Here is a 27,258-nt window from a genome sequence, read left to right as displayed (position 1 = left end):
TATGTGTAAAGCTGTCTTTTCCTTTCGTTTCTCCACTAATAGAAACTATACGAATAACAGAAATTGCGATGAAAAAATGAACTCTTTTATTAGACCTAGTTTCTCGTAAAAAGAATAACGTTAGTAGTGTTATATAAAGCAAAGGCATTTTAGTCAGGAGACGAGAGCACGATCAAGATGGTTTGTTTCGTACACATCCATCCACTGCAAGGTAGGTTTAAAGCTCGTATTCTGCAAAACGCTCCAACATTCACAGAGGATAGTTTCAAAGGCCGCTAAGATGATGAGGTTCTCAATGAATAGTTTATTTTTTTTCCTCCTTATAAATGTAGAACTATCAATGGGAATCATGAAAACAATCTTGAAATCCTTGGCAACTTCCACTGGACCCATAGATACTGGAATAGATGAGACACTGGAATGCCTTGAATCTAGAGCTCCATACTTAAGTGCACAACAAGCATTTTTATGTTCACCATCGTTCGTAAGTAAGGATGTAAACAAAAATCACATGTACACTTGGAGTGGAGCCAACACGTCGACCAATCAGCACACACTACTTAAGCGCTGGACCAATCAGCATCAAGTGAGCACGTGATGGAAAGCCACTCAGAGCCCGGCCGCAGCGCCTCCCAGTTATGTCTGAACCAGTGATGGGGAAGGGTTGCTCTTGTTGTGTAGTGTACGAAATCTTGAGACGAAATGAGTTTCAATAGAGATACCTTGATACACCTGTTCGCTGGCGGGTAAGGTGGCCTTGTTACGTGTGTCTGAGTGAGTGGGAGAGATGCAAATGGTTGTGGTGTGTTGTGAGGTGGGCTCGGACATCTTACACAGTGAGGGGTGAGGTCGTCTGCAGGAGGACAAACGTGGTATTGGTTATCCACTGCATTATACCTGTGGCCGGAATGACCTATATTAGTGGGGGTATTGTGTCAGGAACGTGATGCCAACGTTAAGGTTACCAAATTTTTATCAACCGTATCACACCTTAATATCGAGTAGACATTATTCAATTAGGTAATGATAAAAAATTTTCATGCAAGATGTGGTGTAGAGGCCTAATAAATTGGTCTATTGTCAATAACAGCTGAATATAGATTTTTTTTTATTATGCGTAGAAAATGCCATTTTCATACTTCTGCCAGAGTATCAGAGCTCAGTTTAGTAGCCAGGCCGAAATGCGTGTGGATGTTTGTGGAACACGTGAGGTAACCCAGTTCATCCTGCTGAGATTCGTTAGATAATGGTTCCTAAACTATGGTCGTCACCCACTTTTCATACAGAATTTGTCCATGGCTACAGCCCTACACGCGGGTCCATGTATAAGCCACTAGCAAATCTTGTATTTTTTATTGATTCCATGCATGTAAGTTACCTCCACTGGCTTCCTACGCATTAAACTCCATTGGTTTTATACACACATTCTCAGATTATGGGCCCCTGCATTCTGCTAAATTGCCCACAGTTGGGAACCATTGCGCTTCATCCTTCGATATGTAAATATTTTATTCTTCATATAGTTTCAACTACTATTAATAAAATAAGTATGCTTTGCTAGCGAGATCAGAAAGTATTGTATATTTTTGTTACCGAGACGTAAAGGTAACCTTTAGGTTGTCAAGGCATTGGTTATATCACATTCTGTGGTGCCGCTTCGTGGGTGTATTGACCAGCCAGTCACTGCGTCGTTGTGAAAAGGAGAACGAGTAGGTGATTGACCACCGGTGGATTATTTATTTATTTATTTATTTTTTTTTTTTTTGTCTCACGTGATAGAAAAAAAGTTTTCGGCTCAATGAATCCGTAGATCTAAGTTTTCGGCTCAATGAATTCCGTAGATCTGTAAATTACGTAGTAAACAGGGAGAAAGAATAATGATAAAAAAAAAAAAAGAATAGCGGCAGTGAACTAGACTGTTACCTACCCCTTAAGTACTACTGCTTCAAGGTGGTTTAGTTATGAGGTGGATTTTAGGTAACCTCTGCTTACAGACCAGCCTCCTTAACCTCGGGCTAGACCAGTTGTTAGGAAGTGTTGACGTGCCTTTCCTCATCTTCGGTGAGATGTAAACCAGGGATTTCACTGTAGTAGTCAAATGTTTTCAGTGTACTATAGTATTCAAGTTTTCAGTGTACACGTGTCTAGAGAAGTCTTCTCTGGAATGTTTGTTTACGTAATGTACATACTACTGTCGTAAACGTAAGGGTTATGCAATGCGTGGTGTAATATTTACTACTGCAGCATTGATTTGTTTATGTCTGCATTTTTCTAGGTTATCAACTTCATTTGTTTATCCGAGGTTAATTTGTTTTCTGGGGAGTTAGTTCTTGATGTGTAGTTTCTTAAATAGAAAGGACATCATAGATGTTAGGTACCGAATAGGAATTTAAAGATGGCATATCTTTTTTTTTTTTTTTCAAACATTCAGGATAAAATATTTAGTTTCTCAAATAGGAAGGACATCATAGATAGGTAAGAAATAAGCGCAATAATGCAGAATAGGTGCTTAGTAGGAGTGACAAATTGGTTAAAAAATTGCCAGCCGATGGTGGTAACAGTATTGTTGTTAGGTACCGAATAGGAATTTAAAGATGGCATACCTTTTTTCAAACATTCTGGATAATGTTTTAAGATAGTTTCGGTAAGGTTTTCCTGATACCCAACCAAAGTCTGAATTATTGCATCAGTACACACAAGTTATGGTACCTACATATTTGAAGGATTTTTTTTTTTTTTTTTTTTTTCTTTAATTTGCTTTGATATGTAGCACACTTGTAAATACATTGTTTACAGTAGCCAGAGCAAAGGGCGGGGGTGGAAAAGTGTATGTAGGTATTTAGGTTATGTTGATAATCATATATGTACCCAAGCATACAAGATCTCTTCAGGAAGCTTTGTGTTATGACTATGAACATGAGTTCAGTTATAATGTATTTAGAGAAGTGATAGTGTTAGAAATGATTGATGGTGGTGATTGAAGGATTGTTTGTGATGCTGCTTTTCTTTTTTATACAAATATATAATAGTTTTATGTATTGCTAAAATGAGAAGGCATCAGAGATTTAAGAAGGGCTTTTAGGATAACTAATGAACAGCGTTTATAATTCCCTGAAAGTGCTCGGGAAACTAGAATAAAGTTATTCAGTTTCTCACATTAAATGTAATGGTTGCAGACACTGTTCTCATGAGGAGTTAAGTATATGGTAATTGAATATAGAAAAGTTCTATATGATATCCATTGAAATGTTTATTTGTTGAATATTTGAGTGACATGGGATGAAAGGAAGAAAACGCAAGAACATCTGGCACTGGTGAAGATCTTAGAAAGGTTTGGGTACACATATTAAATACTTGCTGTGAGTGTGGTCATGGAAGTTATTTACATATTTTGGAAATTCCTAAAGGCTACCTGCTTAGCATCAAAAGTAGTTAAATAGTTCATGAAATGCAGCTTTTGGGTCAGAATAAATGTCATTTATCTGTTGTATACTGTATTCCTTTCCATATCAGTTTTTATCTTGTTAGGTTTATGTTCAGTGGACAGGCATTACATTATTGTAAATGTTAGTATTTACATGTATCTAATGAATCTGTACATTATACCAATAGTGCCTCGTGAATTTGTACATAATATCAGTAGGTATAAATGACTTACTTTTGCATTGCAACAGATGTTTTAGAAATTTTCCTGAGTTGATCATCTCTGGCAGATGTGGTGGCACGATGGGAGCGGTGGCCACATGCCCGCTGGAGGTGGTCAAAACAAGGCTCCAGTCCTCTTCCTTCACCTACATGAGTGGTTCACTGCCTCCACCTGCAGCCCAACAGCGGGGCTCCACCACATGTCCCACTGTGCCCCAGCATCATCACCACCGAGGGGGAGGCGGTCTCCGCAGGTTGCACACCACCACTGCCTTCACCTCGGGCACACAGATCGTGCAGTTATCACAACAGCTTCCAAACCCCCCTGGACGAAGACAGAGTCTATCCATCCTCCATTGCCTCAAGTAAGTACATTTACGTATTACATTCTGGATTACCATGGGAGGAAATTTTCATTTACTCTTTACTGCATTGGGCAGGTTAATGAACATATTGACTTTTTTTTTTTTTTCTCAAATTCTGATTGAAAGTGAAGACATTGTTGTGCATTTCCCTGATAAAGTCTGCAAAAATTAAAAATGTTATATCAAAGTATGTTACTTGAATTTCTCGGTGAATATTTTATGGCACTAAGTTTATGCAAAATCATTACTAGTGCTTTATATTTCACCGAACATTTTTACCTTATTTCTTAAGTTTAAAGAAAATTACTAATTAACATTATTATGTACAAAAATTAGTAGTACTTCATTTGGCCTGAATTAGGTGTTGTGTATGGAACACACAACAAATTGATCAATGGTTTGGTTAACTGGTAGATATTGTTGCTTTTTCTGTTCTTATTGATGTATAGAGGATTTTAATATAGAAATGGTACTGTGGCAAGTGTCATCTTGAGGCACTGATCTTACTTGGTGTGATGCAGGGGCAGATTTAGGAATTTGAGGGCCCTAGGCAAAGGTAGGCATGGGACCCCGTCCTGCACATAATCCAATATAGTGGGGACTGAAGGGGGGTCCCATATTCTTTATACATTTATAGAGGACTCCGAAACACACTTAATAGGATAATCATTCTGGTAGCATTTTAGCAAATGGATTTTAATTAAAAGCATAAATAATGTGTGTAAATAATGAAACCTTTATTTACCATAAGTTTCATGGGGCCCCCAGAAACTCGGGGGCCCTAGGCAACTGCCAAATGTTGCCTAATGGCAAGTCTGCCATTGATGCGAGGAATGGGTTTACTAATATTAATGGCTGAGATCGACTAAATCATGCAGCCATACAAGGTCATTTTTGTGCTGTCAAAACTTCATAAAGCAGTGGATTTCTGTAATACTTGTGTTGCAGATTTTTTTTATTTCCACACTGTTGTTGCTATATACTATAGCAATAACACTCTTGGTTCAGTTGTGCAATGTATGGTTGCTATTGACTTGTCTTACTTATTTAGTGAAGGATTATGAATATTCATATGGCATAATAGTTACAAGTTAAGCAATAGCCATTTGCTTAATTTGCACCTAAATTTTATGCAGTGTGGCAATGAGTTCTGTATGCATACTTCAGAAAATGTATCTCCAGTCTCTCTCTCTCTCTCTCTCTCTCTCTCTCTCTCATTTAGGTCATCAATTTTTTTTTTTTTTTTTTTTAAAGTTTTCAGCCACTTTATCTCCCAATCACTAGGTGTGTAGGTCATTGCTGCCTCAGCTATTTGTTTGTCTTACCATGTCAGTGTTTCATCTCGCGTGCCTTACCTACCCCAAGTCTCAAGACTTTCCCCGTGTTGTCATAAGTAATAGTGCCGCAGCAGACGAATCTTTGAGAGGAACGGTTATCATTTAGTGCTGTGATTCTCAATGGCGAAAAAAAAAAGGTTAAGGATGAATAACATGTATCAGAGAGAGAGAGAGAAAAAAGACATGTTCTTATGTAATTATGGATGAATATATCAAGCAAAGTTATTAATGGAGAAAGTTTGAGAGTTCTTGACTTGGTGCATCAAGTGTCAGTATCTGTAAAGTGTAGAATTGAAGATATGGTGGCCCGTCGCCCGACACGGCTAGTTTGGTGAATTCACTATAACATTAGTACCTATTCATCGCAATTATACACAAAGTTGCTCAGTGGTATGTAGACTTCTCCTTGGTAACTTATGTGCCTGTCACCCTGTCGGTTAAGGTTCGTGTCTTTTTGTACAAGTGTTTTCATTATAGACTAATTTATTACTTTTCGGCCTCTTGGTAAGATGACTGAATTTGTGTGTGTGTGTGTGTGTGTGTAAAAATATTTCATCCCTATTATTAGAGGTCGTCTTGGCTCTCTCTGGAAGGGTATATCATACAACCTAAAGTCTATGATATAGTCTAATTTTTCTATCTGACTAGTAAGCTGACTCCGGAGTGAACGCTTAATGACAGTTAGGCTTACCCACCCTTGGGTAAAGTAAGCCTAAGTGGTGATGGCATGTGAAAGGCTTCGGTCTTGTTCACAGATAGAATTATATTAGTAGACCGAATCGCTGCCAGGTCGAGCATGGATGACGATCACACGTACACCGTGTGATGCTTAACACCGAGGGTGAATCACACACACACACACACACACACACACACACACACACACCTAGTAGAACAAGTTTTTGTTGATGTGGTTCCAGTTTATCTGGACAAATAAGTTTTTTTTTAATAAATCCTAGAACTAACCTAACTCTTGCCTCTTCCCGCAGGTATATCGTGGAGGTAGAGGGTCCCCGAGCGTTATTCCGGGGCCTGGGTCCTAACCTGGTTGGTGTGGCACCCTCCAGAGCCATCTACTTCTGCTCCTACTCTCAGATGAAGAAATTCCTCAATGGGAAGTTGAAACCAGACACACCAGTTGTCCACGTCCTCTCTGCTTCCTGGGCTGGTGAGCGGCGTTTCCTTTTGTTCTTGTATGAAAGTCTTTGTGAGGCCGTCAGGGGACAGCCCTAAAGCTGATGTAGACCCAATCAAGATCTCGCGAACGTGGAAACGTGTATTTGGAAAATTGAATGAGGCTAATATAAAAATGAATGAAATGAAAAGTAAATATGTTGTTAAAAAGAACGTTAAATCTGTTTTAAAATTTATCAATGGTAGCTTCATAAACTATTTCATTACGAAGTCTTTTTTTTGTAGATAAATGGACAAGAAAATTACTTGGCTGAGCAAAAAACTTGGTGATATGTATGTGGTCGTTTTACGTTGAAATTAAGTAGTACAAAAAAAAAAAAAGTTGATTCCTATACATGTTGAATATTCCGTGTCTCTAATGCGCAGTGTGTTCAGTTGTAGACGAAAATTAAGAACTTGGTGGCTGTGGTTGAAAACTCGGCGCCACCGGAAACAATGACAGCGGAACGAGAGAGAGAGAGAGAGAGAGAGAGTTACCAGACCGTTGCAGTTTCTTACTTGTCAAGGGAGCTGGCCAACCGTTGCAATGTCTTCATTAGTTTATCATTCCATGAAGTTATATAAATGTTTCAAGACTGGACATATAAGTTTGTGAAATGTCTCGATAATTTTTCCTTTAGGTATGTTTAGTCGGTTGGGACGCCTGCCACTTGCGCCATATGGGTGTGTACTCAGTGACCCTTTGCTCACGTGGGGACCAGCGAGGGTTTCCTAAGGCCTAACAGCAGTCGGGAGGGCGGGTCCTCCCTCTCCTTCCATCCACATGGCCGCGACGTTGGTGTGGGATGCGGTAACTCAATAGAACGTACGGCAAACTGCACACATCTCTCTCTCTCTCTCTCTCTCTCTCTCTCTCTCCACACACACACACCGGAGACGTTCGCACGGTGAGAAGAAATAATCTTGTCAGGACCTCGATCATGTGTTGTGTGATACCTAATTTCATGACTAAAACTTGAACTAATATTTAAACTATATGGACGCAGATTATTGTGTTAGCAGCAAGCTATACGAAAATGAACAAGTGTACAAGCAACAGCCTGCCGACGCCTACCAAGACTTGGCATAATTTATACGAGGAACGCAATTGTATGCATTATTTCAAAGCAAGCATAAACATCTTGCATTATAACACCCACTTCTATTCATGAGTTGTTTACATATCGCTGCACAATTCACTAAGCAATCATGGCATCGACGAAGTAGTAAGTATGTATTCACTCTTGGCGGCGCTCCCCTATGTTCGCTAACAGCGGGCGGGACTGACCGACCTGCCAGCCGTAACTTTGACGGCCATAGTAGTGGATCTAGGCCCAGCAACACTGATGGCTGGATGTTTGCCCTAAATTAGTTTTCACTTTGGTTCAACAGTTACACTAACAAACACCCAAAAACCTTGACTATCATTCCGACTTGGCACGAGTTATATGCTGGAAAATGACCTACTGTTGGGAAGGGTAGATAAGGATGTAGGTCGGCGGTGGGACGGGCGAGGCATTGAGTGTGGGTGGTGGGTTGCTGCCGCTGCCTCCTTACAGCTTATAAGGATGTGGTGGTGTAGTGATCGTTCATTAGGACCATGGATGTTTTATTTAGTAGTAGTTGTACGAGAGAGAGAGAGAGAGTTTCCATAAATTACATACAAAATTTCAGCACATTGCTATTGAAACGGACGAAACCTGATCTCAGGACAAACAAACAGTACCAAATCTCTAGTAGTGATAACACAGCATGAATACCAGATGACGTATGCTTTGAAGCCCCATACTGCAGTGTGGGGTGGCAGAGGGGCGTGATAAGATAATACTTGGGTCTTACTGTTCTAAAGAGATTGCGTCTACACGAGTACTCGCTCAAACAATCCCCCATTCCCCCCCCCTTCTCTCTCTCTCTCTCTCTCTCTCTCTCTGTTTTTTTTTTTTTTTTATGCGCATGAATGTAAGCATTTATGAATACTACACTTACCGTCCAGTGATTTCGCAATTCAATTAACTGTAGCCTAACAATAACCTTCAGAAAAGCTTTTCTTGTGTGTATCATTAATGTTAATAGGCAACCGTGCAGTTCAGAGTAAGGCAAAAGAGCTTACCACTGTTCTATTGACTATTACAATGGCGTTTTGTGATAGCTTTCACTGATAAACAAAAGATGTAGGATAGTAGAAGTGAAGTCTCCTCCCAACACGCAGATGTATGCAATACCGTACATGAAAGCCAGGGTACTGTAGTCGATGTGAAGGGCAAGTATATCGCGCATGGTAGGAAGCTGATGCGAATACATGCCTCAGAATAAGTGTTTTGCTGTAGGTAGGAGCGTCGCAAGTTTCGCAGGGTTGAAGAATAGGCGAAGTATACATGGTAGGCAGAAATAGTCGAGCCGGCAGCCTGTTGGCTATTGTTGGGCCTCGCTCAGCTTTATTCCTATCGCATTGAGTGGAGGAAGTCATTAGCCCATGCCATTGAATTATTTTTTCAGCGCGCTCAGATGTTGAATCACGTTCTGGATTCATGGCTGCTGCAACACCTTCCAGGCCAGAGCTGCTTGAGTGCACGCTTCAGTTCAAAGACTTTTTTATCCATTAAAATAAATATATATATATATATATATATATATATATATATATATATATATATATATATATATATATATATGAAAAATATACCATTGCTGTTCTGCTGTGGTTTTAAAGAGTCAACAAATGTGCCTCTGGTCTACTCATTAGTTGGCTACTTCAGGATTTGCTGATGGTGGAACTTGGCCCGCGAAGGGAGGATGGTGGTGGTAGTTTCCGTGACCTTGAGCGTCAAACAGGCGCCAAAATGTTGTTTACAGCAGCACCACACCCCTCAGCTCTCCCTGATACACTATTGTGTCAATAATGGGGCGCACGGTGCCAGATGTTGCGTCTTAGTAACCCTGCGTTTATCTGGGTTCGGTAGTGATTGGCGTTGACGTCATCTGTAGCGCGCCGGAGGTGTCGCCTGTCCATGCACAGGGTTGGCCTGGCCACTGCACAGTTTCGACCGACCCACGGATGAATGAAGGCTGCGGGTAAGGCAGTGACCCTGCTATTTCCTCAATATGCGGCCAGTTAACCTCATTGGGCTTGTTGCCACCACTTTCACTTTTTTCTTTGAAATGCTCTGCTTTTCTGTGTATAATATATATATATATATATATATATATATATATATATATATATATATATATATATATATATAATTAGGTAGATAGATAGATAGATATAGATATAAGCAATTTTCGAGTTTCACCAGACACCATTGGCTTGCTGTTTTAGGGACTTCATAAAGGATACAAGATTAATGTCTGATGTGACCTCTAAGTAGCTCGTATATTTTTTAGGAGCTAGAGGCACAACGCTCTCATGCTCAAACAGGCCACAAAGGTCGCAGCGATTGCTGTATCAACTTGTGATAATGTCAAGTGTTCTTGCTCAATCGGCTGATAGTATGCGTGGGTGCAGGACTTAGGCAGCAGGCGCCACTGTGCCCATAGGTAGGAGTGGTTCGCGGTGTAGGTTAAAGAGTATTCCCACCCTCCCTTTGGCAGGGCTGACTGGGATGGGGTAGAGGTGCCAAGATAAACATTCTTGGCACAGTGACCCATCAGGACCTAGTAAGCAGCGCCACCATAACGAAACCTTTTCCGTAGTGGAAATTTCCACTGAGAAAAAGCCATGTCACTCCTTGCCAAATACCTTAGTGACGCTGGACAAACAAGTCGTGCATCACGCTAACTGCCACCACTCTACACTGGCTGGACACCTGCCAGTCTTGCCTTGATGCGAGGAGCGTGGGGGGAATGAGAGTATGAGGGCAGTTTTTAAGACTGGAAATTATTTGGAAGATACGGAGTGGTATTATTTTCCAGGTTGAATTAGGCCACTTGAGTGATTAATACATAGTACATGGCACGATCCATGCTTCGTTGGAATATTCCTGGTGAAACGGGAGCAGGAAGTGAGATGCACAAAGCATGCTCGGGGCTTGATGATAATGGTGATGGTGGTGGTAGTGATGATGATGATGATGAAGAGGAAGAAGAGGAGGAGGAGAAAGAGAAAAAAAGGAATAATATGAAAAAGAATCACTTGAGCCAAGTTTTCAATTAGTGATGAGTAGGAGAGACGGAGTAGCTCTTACACGATGTAACAGCGTGATAGGGCGGGAAAATAGTGATGCCAACCACGACTTTGAGTAGCCGATGCTGCCTTCACGTTTATATCGCTAAATAATTTCGTAATTAAGTTCAGTCTCTCTTGAATTCCTTCAGAGAAAATACATTGGTTGCCTGTCTGAAAAATGTGCTGGTGTTTTAGTTTTTATGTGATGCGTATTGGGGATCGGGGGTTGGCGGGGCGGAGCTGTGGCCTTGGCCGTGACCGGAGCGAACCCTTGCCATGGAGGCGACCATTATAGCACATCGCTGCTACACAATAGCAGCAACGTCACCATCAATAGCTCATGAACAAGCTGAAATGATCGACAAGCAGAGCAGGAATGGCATCAATAGTCCTTAAGCTGTAATGGTGAGGATGTCAATTGTTCCGTGGAGATTCAATCTCTTCGCGTCTGCGTGAAATCATCGACTTTCAACCAAAACAATGTCTGAGTCCGTGTGTCTTCCCCGGTCCTGAGTATTAACCACACACACACACACACACACACACACACACACACAATAATAGACGTGGACGGCGGACCTGTCAGGGTACGTTTGATGTTGAGAGAGAGAGAGAGAGAGAGAATTATCACCTCACTAGTGCTGTAGTACGAATTAGATCGAGGTAGGAGAGTAATCTTGATATAAGTGGAGAGGAATTACATTTGAAGTTTTTCCTTTCTGTAGCGGGTCCGCGCCACCAGAACGCGTGTATGGCGTCTCGGTGATACCATGAGAGCTGAACGCGCTGATATATGTAATGCGTCTTCTGGCTTCACTTAGTGTGTGTGTGTGTGTGTAGCCCTGCGACACACTCCGTAGGCACCGTTCTTCCCGGAGTTATTCTGGGCACAAGTGTGTCACTACTTGGGCGCCTTGCTGCCGCCGCACCTACAAAGTGCGCGTCGGCACACAGGTGTTGGCGAGGTGGAGGAGCAGAGCAGAGAGCGAGGCTGCTGGCCCTTCCCGGCTTCTACTTCTGTAACATTCCCGCTCACTAGCCGCTCCCTCTCCTCTTAGTCTTTCTCTGCATCTGCTTTTCGTTAATAGTCACAGATGCCAATTCTTTCCTTCTAGTTTCTCGCTTTATATGTTTGTGCTCTTTATTCACACCCATTAGCTTCTCTTCTACCTGTCCATTTTATCTTTTGTTTATCTGCATCTGCTTATCGTTAATAGTTACATGGACTAAATTCTTGCATTTCCTTATAATCGCACGCTCTCTCTCTCTCTCTCTCTCTCTCTCTCTCTCTCTCTCTCTCTCTCTCTCTCTCTCTCTCTCTCTCTCTTAGTGAGATTTAGTTCAGGGCATAAGTGAATATAGACAGATGGAAATTAAATTAAATCCTTGTCTTACAGAATTCAGATAGTTCATGTAAAGTAACTATAAAAGAATGTTTCTCAACAAAAAATAAATAAATAAAAACGTTTGGCCATTTCTTCATGGAAGATTGTCAGCTTTAGGTAATATGCAACACCATTAGAAGTAATAGATATATTTTTAAGGCCTTTACACGCGTTTGATATTTATGGCTATATCAAGTGCTGCATTAGATCGAGTCATAAATGCCTGGTTTACCAGGCATTTGAGTTGACTGGCAACACTTCCTCAGAAATTAAGCAACTGGATTGAAATTTGTATACGTTTTCACTGAAGGTGATTTCAGGTATGTAATAATGAACTTGTCTAACTAACGTGTTAGCATTAGATAGACACAGGGAAAAAGGTGGTTCATTGAATTTCTGGAACAAAAGAATACTCAAGTGTATACCATTCAGTTATCTATTAATTTATTGAGGAGAGAGTGTGAAATTAAGACTAAATAAATTGGAAGTAACGCAGCTGGAAAGGTAATTGTGTACAAAGTTCCTTGTGGATTTATTCAGAAGGGGTTAGAAGAGTAAGATGATGCCGAAGAATACAAGGTTATTTTCTTGTTTAGTGAAGGAAATTTAGGTTCTTGGTTTTAATAGAATTTGAGGCGGCTTGTCCTGGTAGATATCTATGTAGTACGAATAAGTTGTTAATAGAACGTAAGATACTTTGTTTACGAGAAGATTAGATATTGAATAAGTCTTCCTCTTATCCTACCCCTCTCCCACCTCTCCCATCCCGCGCCTCCTACCAAAGCACGTCCAAACCTTCCTGCACAGCAAAATCTGTTTATCCTCCTCCCTTGTTCTCCTCCTTCCCTCCTTTCCCCATCTCAGCTCACACCAGTCCGGAAATATAGCAGTCAACTGCGTAATAGTATCGGAATAAGATTGTGTGTGTGTGTGTGTGTGTGTGTTTTACGTAAGCAGTATATTAATGTCTAATCACGATAATAAGAGCAAGGTCATCAGAGAGAGAGAGAGAGAGAGAGAGAGAGAGAGAGAGAGAGAGGAAAAGATTGCATAAATGTATTAAAAAATATTCAGTGCCAATAAAACTAGTAATTTAGCTTTATTCCACCGTGACGCGTTTTCAACCTTCAATTTGTTAGGGTATCTGGCTTTAGTGTGTGGATGCGATGTTAATAAGGGATAGTCGATACTCAGTACTAGTTTTATACATAACATTTGGTTAAATAGTTCCAAAAGAGGTAGGTAACCTATAAATTCTAGTACAACGTCATTGTTTTGGCTTCTGTCTTAAATTCTCTGATCTGCTAACAATCAGATAACGAAAAATTGCCATCAATAAGACTCGTAGCTTAATTTAGTGGACCGGAACCATTGCCTAGTGAAAGCGAGGATGGCATATCACTTGAAGACACTATTGTTTGTTTGCCTACTCTGGACCCCTAATTCCTGTGTTTGTCATTTAGATTAATAATACCACCTTTATTTCACTCAAGTTTACATGCCGTCATTTTTTTTATTTATTTATTTATTTATTTTATTTATTTATTTTTTTTATTTTTTTTTTTTTTTTTTTGATGGGTTGAATCGAGGTCAAGCGGCAGGATACCATAATTCCTTTCTTCTACCACTGTATTAGCTGGTTTCACGTGCACCGTTATGATTTGCACGGCTAGCGGGAGTTAAGTAGTAGTATCGAGCGGCGGCCGATGGGAGGAAGCTGAAGGACGGAGGGAGGGAGGTTGTAGGTGATACTTTGGGAGTGGAGAGAAAGGAAAACAATAATGGCTGAGGAACGGGCTAATAAGACAGGCGAAGAAAGAAAAAGAGATATACGAGAGAGGAGTAGGTTGGTTGGAAGAAAGCATAGCACAAGTGAGGTGTTAGGAGCACGTGACGAGAGAAAGGAGATGAAAGGTGTGAGGTGAGTCAAGGAAAAGGAAATGAAGAGATAGACAAGAAGGAAGAGATGAATCAGCAAGAGGGGAAGTTTACCAATGGAGTGTAGAGGAAGGTGAAGAAAGAAGAATTGGAGGGTTGAACAAAACTGCAGGAGAGAGGGGGAGAGAGGAGGAAAGGATCGTAAGCAAAGGGAGGAGGACGATGGACAAAGACGAAAGAAAACAGGAAAGACCAAGGCTGCAGGAGAGAGTGCAGAGGGAAGCTGGTGTGGAAGAAGAGGAGGAGGAGGAGGAGTGAACATAGCGTCAACCTTGAGTTTCTATCTGAAGGTCATGGACGTGAACGAAGGAACGGAGATTGCTGCAAGAAAGTCACGTGTGCGTGCGTGCGTGCATATGTGCTGTGGGCGGAGTACACACGAGGTAGTAGGTAAGTCACGTGGCAGTTGTTGGGTGCAGTGTACTACGTAGTTGCGGTGGCGTGATGGCTGGTTGTGGTTTTTCTGGTGGTGTGATGGGTTATATCGTCCGAATGGTAAATGTAGCGATTGGGAGGAATCATAGTGCCCTGTCTTGGTAAAGGAGGCGGTGATAGAGAGAGTGAATGTTAAAGGTGAGGCGTCATGCAACAGTTAGGATACATTTGTCCTATGGTAAGTGGTAGGGGTGGTTGGTGGTGGTGAGTGATACTCATTGCTTCCTTAGTAAAGGTAACGGTGATGGTGACTTGTTGCGTGACAGCTAATGATGCATTTACCTTCTGCATCGGAGAGTTGTATGGTAAAAAGTGTTTGTGACTTGGTAGAATAGTGATAGTGATCGTATTAGTGATAATTAATACTAATAACAGAATGGTGATCAAAGCAGTATCGGTGATGGTGACGAAGGCGACTTTTTTAGAGTAGGCAAAGTAGATAATTGTAGGTGAGAGAGGCAGTAGCTTTGATTACCTTGATAGTGGAGGAGGGGTGCGCCCTCTCCAGCCTTCATATAGTACATAAACCTAAGATAGACTGACTAGAGTTCTCAGTTTATGATCACGTGTTAGTGCAGTGTTGTATCCATGCTAGTCAACAAGCCTTTCCCAATCTCCTCATAGACACCGACTTATCTCTCTATTAATAACAACACTAACTGGGTGAATGTGCAGTTTAGTTTATCATTGGGCGAGAGTGCAATTTAGTTAATCATTAGACCCAAACTGACTATTTGAGGAACCGTTTGTCCCCACATCAGCCTGCTCTCTCTCTCTCTCTCTCTCTCTCTCTCTCTCTCTCTCTCTCTCTCTCTCTCTCTCTCTCTCTCTCTCTCTCTCTCTCTCTGCTGAAACTCAAAACCTCACAGCCATACTTCGTCACGTCCTTCTATTGTTATGATCTTTCTTCCCATAATGTACATACTCCATATTTCTAAGCTACTTTCCTCATATCTCATGGCTCGTCCCTCTTCCTATACGATCTTCTCTAGTACCTTTTTTTCTTATAATTCCACTCTTTTTCTCTCCTCCCCCCAATAATCCTTAGACATCCATAGCTCTTCCTCCTTTATGCTCCCTTCATAATTCAACTCCTTATTTTCCTATTATAACTCAACTTCCCTCTCTTCTGTCGTATTATACTCGTTTTGCTTCTCCGTACCTTGCTCAGCTCTTGACTTCTCGCACTCTTCTCCATCCTTCTCTTCTCCCTGTTGTTGCTTCCCGTTTCTCGATATGACCCGCGGTGTTTACTGGGTACTTTTTGGTCACGTGGCGGCGGTGGTGATGGCTGGTGGCAGCATTAGCGCGTTGAAAGGTCGTAGAGGAAAAACTATAGTGATGTATACTGATGCCTGCCTGTCTAACGTCTCTACCTATTGTTATTTAATGCCATGTATGAAGTTATAAGTCAAGTTTTCTCTGCATAATGACGTACATTCCGGCTTTGTATTCAACGTGTTTGCCTATTATTATTATTATTATTATTATTATTATTATTATTATTATTATTATTATTATTATCACTATCCCTGTCCTGGGTGTAACTGACTTTATCCAGTTTGATTCAGTAGTTTTCGCCTGTCACTTATAATGTTGTTTACTTTCTCTTATTGGGTGTTGTGGGTTCTTTGCTTCGGTCGACTGGCTTGGTGCAAATTAGCATTATAATTCGTGAAAGGCAGCCTTCAGTAAAAGGGGTATTCGTTCAAAACTTGTTTAGTTTATTTACAGGTTTGGTGGCGTGTACTTAGTTTAGTTTACATTTTGTACCAAGTATATTCACCCGTGATTACGTGCCATACTGTCACTAGCAATCAAGGGGGTATTGTCACGTGAGTAGCTGTTTTGATTGAATTGCATCAGTCATATTTTCTTTAGCACGGTGTCGTAAAGGAATGTACTGTATATACATGAACCGTTGATTAGTTCTAATGTTTTCATTCCTTACATAGTCACATTTCCTCTAGCTCCGGATCCGCTGTTCAGAGCCTAGAAACAACTAAAAATTTGTGTACTAGCCTTATATCTTCACCTGTATTTTGAATCAAAGCACTTGAAGCTTTAAAAAAAAATCAAAAGCTTCAAGCTGAAGACCGGTTTCCTTGCACGTTTTCGAGTCGTTAATTCTAATTATCATTAGAATCATCACCCTTAGACGAGAGCCTGTTGCACGTATTAGGGTGAAGACACCAACATGTTTGAGGATACATTCTCAGATAATTCTCGTAAGCTAGGAGTAGTTGCCTTTACGAATTGGTGACTGTTGGTTTTCTTCTTTTATAAGTTTCAGGCCGTTAAAGTGTAGTTACTTTTTCTAGTCAACATCTACCGTAGTGAAGTGACTGCCCGAGTTTAGATGCTAGTAACCTTAAAATGAATAATCGGGTAACCATGACAACGCTATACTTTAATGAGTAAGACCTATAGGCAGCCAGGGCTGAATGTACTAACAAACAGCATTACTCTTTGTATACTTGTAACGGGTCTAAATATAATGTCTAGCATCCGGTTTGCCTTGTCTACTCTGTTGCTTTATCGCCACGCTACGGACGCGATGTTGTCATGGTGAAGATGGTGGTGGTAAGACGTAGTACTACAACAGCAACAGCTACCGGAATAGTAGTCGCTGTTGTTTTCTTTAAGAAGGATGTTTTGTTGGTTGGAAAGAGATGTTCAAGACGTTTAGGAAAATTACAAGGAGTAGGGAGAGACTGGAAATAGTTTAGAAATCAATGGTGGTGATTTTTAACAATAGATTGTATTGTTCATCAGACAGTACTAGAGGCTGTAATAGTTAAAATATGAGCGGTAAAGATAGCAATGGTAGCGGTTGTAGTGACAGTGGTAGGGCGGTCAGTGATCACATTCAGCGGCTGCATCAGAGAGCAGGCCAACCAACCAACCAACTAGCAGGCAGCAGCGCCGATTCTCATAGTGCAATGGCGTGGGTGATGCACTGGTTGGTAACACTGTCCCCGCCCCGGACCCTGCCTAGGCGGTCTTCAATTCCGTCCCGCGTCCTGGGGGCCCTGCAAGGTCGTGCTCTTCCTCTGACGTCACGTATTTTAATGGGGACGTTGAAACGAAAGATGGCTGAGGTTTCTTTTCTCGCTCCTTCTTTATCAGCATTGCAATAGTTATGATTACAACAATTTTGAGAACTTGGTTTCATGCTTATTCAATTGTTCTGTAAGTCAGAAATTATGTAGAATGGGAAAGGGAGGAGTAAGGCAACTAGTGTAAAACAATAAGAAGTTTAGCTCTGTTACATGGATGTATTATATATAGCTTTGGTAGTTTATTTCCCTGGAGGATTTAGTGTAAAGGATTTGATGCAAGTTGAAATGTAGCAACAGTTTCCCATGATGACCAATGTAATTCTTTTGAATGATTTTGGCCGTGGCAGAACGCGTTCATTTTTCCTTTCTAATTCCCCTTGCCCCTGGTCACCCTCGTTAACATAAGAAAACTCCCACTACGCCTCGTTATAGATTTCCTGTATGTACCAGGTCATTTCTATAATTAAAGGGTTTACCGGTAACATTCCTCATCCTCTACCAACTCGGCTATGTTGAATAAGTTTTGGCATATGGAAAGGCCTTTTAAAGTATAGTTTCGGTAAGTTTTGTGGTATTGATCGCCTTTTTACTTCAGATATATTGTCGTTTTCCCAACGTTTACTGGCTATAAAGCATTATACACATAATATTGAGAGGACAGATGTTCTGCAAGTAGTAGTTACTTATATTGCCGTCATGCTAATTAATGTGAAAATATCTGCGCTAAGGAACACCGTATATAAGTTAATCGTATACTATTACAAACTTTTCGTGGCGGATCGTACAAACGTAGATACACTACCAAGGCATCATCCACCTCTTATTCATGTCATACCACAAAATACTCATTCAAGCATAATCATGTCATACCACAAAATACTCATTCAAGCATAACCATTGTTACTAGAGGTGACTCACCAACTAAGCCTATAAACTATTTAGCACATCGTCTCTCCTCAGATGACGATTTACCAACAGTCTATTAACCATCTCGCACAGCATTAAACCCGTATTAAATTTTCTCATCAGACGGCCTTGTAGCTACGTAGCGGTGCCCCTAGGCTCGCGGTATACCAGATGACCTTTACCTACTAGGTTGAGGTAGGGGAAGGGCAAGGGTAAAGACTCGGCTTGCTAACTTTTGTGTCCAAATCCCCCCCAGAATGTAAAGCTGCAAATCCACCCCGTGTGTGTAAGAGAGAATACACAATATTGAAATTGGAATTTAAAAAATGTATAGAACCGTATCCAATGTTTGGGAAGAGAACACGCCTGCATTACATTGCCACGCTATTTGAACATGTATACTGATCTGGGTTGTGGCTTGGTTTATGCAGCACGTAAATAATTGTGCGTTGGGACGTTAAAGACATGTAATTTCAGAGCGCGTACTCGCTTCATTTATCATCAGTTTATCCGTATTTCATCATTATCATGATGTAGTGAGTGAGGAGGAGGATAAGATTGGATAAAGGGGATGTGGAAACTGGAACAAATCTGAGCGCAATGCCAGTGTTTTCTTGCCGAGTACCGGTCGTGTGACCTTGAATTGCATGCGTTTGTATCTACTGCCTTGATCACGTGCTGGACTCATGATCGCCAACTGTTACCTCTCGGTGAAGAGAGTTTGTATTTGATGCAAATGTCCAGTCCTTGTACTCACTGAGGGTAGTAAATGTTTCCAATAGCAACTTGGGCTGGGGTACGAACTCAAATGACGTAAACTGTTACATGTTGCGTGTTTCAGAGAGGAAATTCAACCGAGAGAACAGTGGGCAGTACACAACACGTACTAATCCCTGGCAACTAACCAGCACATTTGCGACTTTTCTCTTATTTTCCTAACTCTATATAGGTGACAGTAACAGGTCCGATCTTCTTGCGCAAAAGACGTAGTGAAAGTATATTGTCATTACTTACTGTGTCAAGATTTCTGCTGCTTGACAGAAAATTGCTTTTCAGAACATTGTGTATTTGAGAGAAAAATTCGGTTATTTGAGGGTGACATTTTGGTCTTGTGAGCAACGCTATTGTGGACCCGTACCGAAAAGGTTGTACACACACACACACACTACATCTCCCCGTGCAACTCACACCGTAACTTACAGGAGACCCACGTTCGTCAAACATCTGGTAGTTTAGGATTCATGAATGTGATTCATTACTGCTCTTATTTATAGCTCTTGTTTTGCTGGTTTGGCTTTTATTCGCGGACTTTATTTAAGCGTCAGCGCTGCCAAGATTAAAGAAAGGAATGGCACTCCCGAGTGATGATGAGTGATGAGATGAGGGGACATAACACATGAGGAGGTCCAACATGCTTCCTTACACGTGAACGCCAGTTACGCCACATGTAGGGTGCCCAACACACTCCTCTCCTCGTGGACACCACTCATTGAACCCCTCGATATGCTACATAGACATGAGAGAAAGTAGTGGGCTGGAGGCATCTGGCCTAGAGACTTGAAAGGTCGTACAAGGAAAAAAAAAATAAAGTAAATGACGGATGTTGTGGATGGCAACACTGTCCAAGAAAAGGGAGAGGGAAGGCATCTAGCCCCACTCACCCGGCTGTCCACGTGATCCCTGTTTGTAGAGGATCGACACTCCGGTGGCCGGTAGAGGAAAGCTGATGAGCCAATATGGCGTTGTCGTGATGATTATAGGGGGAATATTTGTTTTTTTTTTTTTACCGTTACGTTAATCTTCTACCTCAAATTTACTTTTAATTATTGTTTTTATCCACTCATTTTTCTCTTAGAACACGAAAGGGCCTTAGATAGCACCTACAGTAGCGTGGCAAACTGCACATCGATATAATGGTGGTGGTGCTGTTATGATTGTGGTGTTAAATTGTGATCTTTGATAACAAAAGCCTTGTACTTCCTGCACCCCCCTCCAACCATTTGCTAAGCGCATAACGTGTTGCCTGGTGAGAAAGGAGGGTTATTTTGGCATGCAGCAGGATGGTGCTTGAGGAAGCTGCCCCCCTCCCCCCCGTGTCCCCGGAATCCCTTACAGACTTGCAGTTCTTGTTTTCTTGTGGCGATATAAAAGTTCATCGTCTGGTGTGTCGAGTGGTTTCATCCTGTTGCTACTTTGTATCCAGTATTCTCCACTCTTCTCCCCCCCACTCTCCCTTTACCCCACAGTTCTCATCTCTCTCAACACCCTCGACCTCGTTACAGAGACCCTGCCATCTGTGTATCTGGTTTTCACCGGCTTGCGTCGTTATGCCGGGGGTGGGGTTGGTAGAGTTGGTGGGGGCGGGAACTGGGTAGTGTTGAAGTATTACGCATATATATATATATATATATATATATATATATATATATATATATATATATAATTTTTTTTTTCCCGGCCTTGAGAGGTGACGGGATGAGTGCCATGTCAATACCGCAAATATTGTCATTCCCTCCCGAGTCTTGTTTGGCAGATCTTAGTTACTAGTTTACGCGTGTGAGTATATTCTTTATGGATATGACACTCCTGAACATCCTGCTTTGCTATGAAAAATAATGTTGACCGTGAAAAGTTCAGATGTGGAGTATTTTAGATGTACGTACACGTCTCGTCTCGGCCGCCTCCCTTTAAGAGGCGAATGCCTGGCTTGAATGTAGATAGCTAGATGAAAGTTGCTCCACCCCAGTAGAGACCTTGGGTCAACGTTCTCCTTTATAACCCCAGAAATGGCGTTTGTTGCTGCTTCATGGTTCCCTGTCACCAACCTACCCGAGCATTTTATGAATTTTTCTTTATGAAACGTGTCTCGACACTTCAGCATGACGTTAACCACAGCACCACATTTGTCACTGACGACTTGTGTAATATTCATCGCCAGCCGCTACAGGTTTTTGGTCAGATATCGGTGCCTATATATAGCGGGTGGAGAAACCAGCTGCAAAACGGCCTTTTCCAGCCGCCAGCGGCAGTGTTTACATTTTGATGTCACGGAAGGTTTGAATATGTGGGTGTCCAGAAGCAGGGAGTAAGATGTTGGAGCTAGTGAGGAACAAATAGCATGTCTAGGATCCGAAAAATGAATAGTATAGCAAAAACACCCTATGCAAAATAAAACTTAATTCGATGAGAACGCTGCCAGCCTGCCACTCTCCGATGACTGATTCCCTCTCCGCAGGGTGTTGTTGGAGGTAAGGATTGAATGCTTGTGATGATTTAATTTGGTCGCATAGCCTTTTGTTAAGATGAACACTCTTCTTATAAGAAATGTAGGCTAACCAGCCGATGCTTCACAACCGCTATGTGGGAACGTGTTCCGGCTAGCAGGGCTGTTATCACTAGTATATTCATCCGCATATTGACACGTGTGAACCCGCCTCAAGTAAAGCGCAGTTAATTCGAGCAGGGAGTGAGATGCAAGGGTCAAGTCCAACGAGAGTAGAGAACAGATGGGCCACTGCGTTGCTGGGTCGTCTCGGCTGCTGCTATTGATCCCAGTGTAGCGGGCCGGCTGCTGCTGCCTGCCCGTTTCGTCCTTTATACGCCTAATGCGCATATCGGGAGAGAAGCTTTCTTCCTATCTTGGCCCTTAGGGAACGCGAGATAACGAGACAAGGGTGGAATTGATGAAAGCACTTGTAGAATTCCTGTTGTATCACTTAGGTTATCTTCAGGAATTGATATTTGTAATGTAGAGTTTTTGAAAACGCAAAAAAAAAAAAAAAAACCAAGTATCCAGGTTAGACTGACATAACGCTTAAACTTGCACACATGCTGCTGGAAAGTGACAAAAAAAAATAATAATAATCCCCCCCTAGTTTGTTACCCCACCAAGTACCTACTGCCACAAATGTTTAATAAATGTTGCATGAATTCTATATGAAGCAGAGATGAAGGAATGCACCGTTAATTATTTGCTTTCATTCCATCACAGGTTTTACTGCCTGCACTGCAACCAATCCTATCTGGTTCATCAAGACACGGCTTCAGCTCGACCATAGTTTATATGGCCGTGGCACCTCGGCTCTGGAGTGCATACAGAAGACCTACCGTCAACAGGTGGGAGTGCAGGACCATGGCTGGGATGCACTATTACTTTTACAACTTTCTATTTCTTCCTTATAACAGATTTTATGGTTAGGACAAAAAAACATTTGCAAAATAAGAAATCTTGTGTTTAGTTAATTATGCAATCTTTGGTTGTCTAGAATCTGATGTGCTTTTTGCCTGTAATCCAGTGTCTCGTCTCATTGTGTTTTCTCGTGGTTTTTCTTTTGACAGCCCTTCTATCAGAACCAAAGGCAGTGATGAATATTATGTGCATAACTCATTGCATTACTTTCTTGAGCAGCAGCAATCCGTTGTAATAAAATAAACCTTAGCTTATCTTGATATAGCAGACGTAGGTGATGTAAGCAGATATTTTTCATTTCTGTATCATAGGTATTGATAGTAGAATGAAGGGATGTTATTTGTCACAGATATTCCATTGCACAGGAAATATCTTTGTAGTGATGTCAAAGTATATCTGAATTAAACACACACACACACACACACACCCGGTAGCTCAGTGGTTAGAGCGCTGGCTTCACAAGCCAGAGGACCGGGATTCGAGTCCCCGGCCGGGTAGAGATATTTGGCTGTGTCTCCTTTCACGTGTAGCCCCTGTTCACCTAGCAGTGAGTAGGTACGGGATGTAAATCGAGGAGTTGTGACCTTGTTGTCCCGGTGTGTGATGTGTGCCTGGTCTCAGGCCTATCCAAAGATCGGAAATAATGAGCTCTGAGCTCGTTCCGTAGGGTAACGTCTGGCTGTCTCATCAGAGACTGCAGCAAATCAAACAGTGAAACACACACACACACACACACACACACACACACACACACACACACACACACACACACACACACACACACACACACACACACAAACTAATCCTGAGAGAAGAATATGACATTAGAAGCACAAGATCGCATAGTAAGAAACTGAGGAAGGGAAGATGTCTGAGAGATGTTAAAAATATAGTTTCCCGCAAAGATGTGTTGAGACTTGGAACAGTTTGAGTGAGGAAGTGGTGTCAGCAACGCGTGTGCATAGTTTTTTAAAGGGAAATTGAATAAGTGTAGATATGGAGATGGGGCCACACGAGCATAAAGCCCAGGCCCTGTAAAACTACAACTAGGAAAGCGGCGAGGCAAATGGGCAAGCCTCTTAATGTGTAGCCCCTGTTCACCTAGTAGTAAATAGGTACGGGATGTAACTCGAGGGGTTGTGGCCTCGCTTTACACTGCGTAGTGTAGTGGTTAGCACGCTCAACTTACAATCGAGAGGGTCCGGGTTCGAGTCCCGGAAAGCGGTGAGGCAAACGGGCAAGCCTCTTAATGTGTAGCCCCTGTTCACCTAGCAGCAAATAGGTATGGGATGTAATTTGAGGGGATTGTGGTCTTGCTTTCTCATTGTGTAGAGTGTGGTTTGGTCTCCGTTCTACCTGAAGATCAGTCTTTGAGCTATGAGGTTGCTCCATAATGGGGAAAGCTGGCTAGGTGACCAGTAGGCAACCATGAACACAACACAACACACACAAGAAAATACATATAATGTGTCATCAGATTACAGTAGGTAGCTAATGATAAAAAGTTAGATCCTTGCTGATATTCTGTGTATTGTCCTCTCTCTCCCTTACAGTGCTTGGCACACCTTGCTTCAGTAAAGATACAAAACACTCAGTGGTATATTCTTGCATAGCATCTCTGTAGTTGTACAGCCACCATATACCATGTGATTGGTATGTGATCTTTGTGCCACATACTTTAAAGAAATGAGTATGAATAGTCCCAAAACTATGGAATTATAATACTGAGAGAGCTGAATGGTTTATAAGGCTGTGTCTCACGTAAGTCTTGTCTTCCAGGGTATTGGTGGGTTTTACCGAGGAATTACGGCCTCCTACTATGGCATCTCGGAAACGGTGATCCACTTTGTTGTGTATGAATCCATTAAGGCCAAGCTGATGGCATACAGGTGGGTGCTGCAGTGGTGAGGTCTTTGCAGTTAATGTGAAATGCATGATGGATTGATTAGAATAAGAAACGTGAATTATATAATGTCTGCAATGACCATTTCAGGCAAGGCAACCCCAATGATCGATCTGCACGAGACTTCCTGGAATTCATGCTTGCTGGTGCAACATCGAAGACCTTTGCATCCTCTCTCTGCTATCCTCATGGTAAATATAGTGGCTGAAATACAATGACTAGCAATAAACATGCTTTTTTTTTATTTATTTATTTTTTTTTTATGAATAATTTGGTTTATTATGGGTCAAATTTTCTTTACTTTCCCCCTTCTCCCAAAGTTAGATATGTATTTTATTTCTGAATTAGCAATGAAATGCAGCATAATAGCTAGTTGTAACAACAACAGGGTTAGATATGTATTTTATTTCTGAATTAGCAATGAAATGCAGCATGTTACAGTAAACCCTTATTATCCGAAAGTGGATTATCCAAAATCGATTTGGATAATGCAATTAAAATGATTTTTTTATATACTAAAACATTATTAAAACTATCCCATGAACTTTGTTTTGCTTCTCCATATTTGGCATTTGTAATATGGCAAATATGCATTATGACCAATTGGCATCCCTAGTTAACTTTTTTTATTTTTGCCTACTCTCGGTGAAAGGATTCATTCGGTTCGTGTCATTCTGTTGCTTCTGTAATTCGGTTTTGCATATTTGGGCATGGTCGGTATTTGTCTTCAGTTCTTCATTTGATTTAAGGTGTATCAGTATTTGGCACCCTTTTTTGTTCTCCTTTTGTCCTTTCATTTGTTAGCCTAATTTGTTTCATTATTGCTTGCCAAGGGGAACACTCTTAAACTAAAGACTTTTCATTACCAGGAAAAGACTTTTTGGAAAGTGAGCTATATTCTGATCTAATTTAATTTTCTTTTCTTTTGCTTTTCAACTTACTTTAACTACTTTAGCTAATTCTAATAATATTTGAAATAAGATTTAAAATTAATAAGAACAATTTGAATAAATATGATTTAATCGTGCTTTGTTTAACGTATAGTGCATTTATTTTCTTTCATTATTTACAATTGGCAGTTGGCAGTCGTGCCACAGTGTTTACACTTGCCAGCCACATTCTACAACCTGTGTTTCCACCTTGCTTCTTTCATCATCACCATGCCTAAGGTGCCCAAAGAAATGGGAAAAGGAAATAAATCTGGATTATCCAAAAGAGGCTTCCCCTTATGTTTCGGATAATCAGGGGTTTACTGTAGCTAGTTGTACTAATATTAAGCCCTGCAAGTGCAATAAGCAGAATCCAAGTAGAAGTGTAACTTGAATATAACTGTATTTTCTTGAACAGCTGCATATTTTTCTTGCATTTTAGTTTTATTCAAAAATTTGTATTGTGTTGAGAAATGTATACAGGATTGCAGACCAGTGAGACAAATGCACAGCTAGAAATATGTATATTCACCTGATCTTGTTAATTTCAGAGGTCGCAAGAACAAGGATGAGGGAAGAAGGCAGCAGATATCGTGGATTCTGGCAGACGCTGGGATTAGTTTTGCGTGAAGAAGGCTGGCATGGCCTCTATAGAGGTCTTGCAACACAGCTGGTGCGACAGATTCCGAACACTGCCATCATGATGGCGACCTATGAGGGCGTCGTCTACATTCTTACCAGGTATGTATTCATTGTGTTGGGAAGATGGGTGGTGTGAAATTTAAATGCTCTTAACAATTTTAACTTTGGTCAGAATTTTGTAATCCTTTAATTTATAAAAGTTTCCACTTGCCCATAATACTAGGGTGCCAGAATTTTTTCTGTACATGTTTATGATTTCTCATTTTCAGGCATTTTGGTGAGACTGCAAATGAATTCTACGATGATGACTTTGATGAGGATGATGACGGGTCTTCACTGTAGGTCCTTTTACATTGGTGCTAGGGAAGTCCCAAATTCAGGGTTCCTAGATGCATAGTGTAGGTGAGTGTTGCTCAACACATCTCCCAAGGTTGTAGCAAGCCATTTACCAAAGTGGACATCAAACTGATGTTCATGCTATTCAAACTGATTACTTTGTGTAATGCAAGATATTGCATAGATATTTCATGTATGTATCAATTAGCAGGAACATTGCATTATTTTTTATTTTTTATTTTTATTTATTTTTTTTTCTTACTATATATCACCACTCATTATAAATTCTTACTCCAGTAGAAGTCCTATTTAAGATAAAGAGAAGAGTTGTAAGGCTTTGTCTTCCATTGCTCTCTTGGCTTTGTGTAGAAGTGGTGATGGTGCTAGTGGTGGTAGGACCCATCACTGTCCTTTCTCATCAAACATTTGGCTTGATGTTTATTGACTTGAACTGTCTCACCACTAAGTGATATATATATATATATATATATATATATATATATATATATATATATATATATATATATATATATATATATATATATATATATATATATATATTTACACACACACACACACACACACACACACACACACACACACACACACACACACACACACACACACACACACATGAAACAATAATGATAACTATATGAATTAACAAGGTTCTGAAATTGTCAGCAGAAGAATGAAAATCTTTACTGAATGGTCTCGCATTTTGAAATAATCAGCATAAATGTTCTAATAAGCAAATGTCACATTTCATGCTTATTGCATTGGTAAGAAGTGTTAGTTTTCACTGTAGTCATGTGCATCAGTATTTTGCAGCAAATATCATGTAGGAT

At 40.9% G+C, this 27,258-nt stretch overlaps 1 protein-coding gene across 2 annotated transcripts; it reads left to right on the top strand.

Annotated features, from left to right (window-relative positions):
- The first annotated feature begins 596 nt into the window (after positions 1–596).
- On the top strand, positions 597–26,904 carry LOC123504830 (solute carrier family 25 member 36-A-like). 2 transcript variants are annotated; one of them, XM_045255686.1, is made up of 8 exons: positions 597–746; positions 3,714–4,010; positions 6,337–6,515; positions 22,403–22,527; positions 24,380–24,489; positions 24,594–24,694; positions 25,984–26,173; positions 26,344–26,904. In XM_045255686.1, the coding sequence occupies exons 1-8, from the start codon at positions 703–705 to the stop codon at positions 26,414–26,416; spliced, it is 1,119 nt and encodes a 372-aa protein (XP_045111621.1). In that variant the 5' UTR covers positions 597–702; the 3' UTR covers positions 26,417–26,904. The 2 variants fall into 2 exon arrangements, with proteins under 2 accessions (XP_045111621.1, XP_045111622.1); XM_045255687.1 differs by lacking the exon at positions 597–746 and adding an exon at positions 2,814–3,331.
- The last annotated feature ends 354 nt before the right edge of the window (positions 26,905–27,258 follow it).

Source organism: Portunus trituberculatus, chromosome 17, assembly GCF_017591435.1.
Source record: "Portunus trituberculatus isolate SZX2019 chromosome 17, ASM1759143v1, whole genome shotgun sequence".
Classification (NCBI taxonomy): domain Eukaryota; kingdom Metazoa; phylum Arthropoda; class Malacostraca; order Decapoda; family Portunidae; genus Portunus; species Portunus trituberculatus.
Note: the sequence above shows the minus strand (reverse complement) of the source record. Positions and strands in the feature narration are given on the sequence as shown.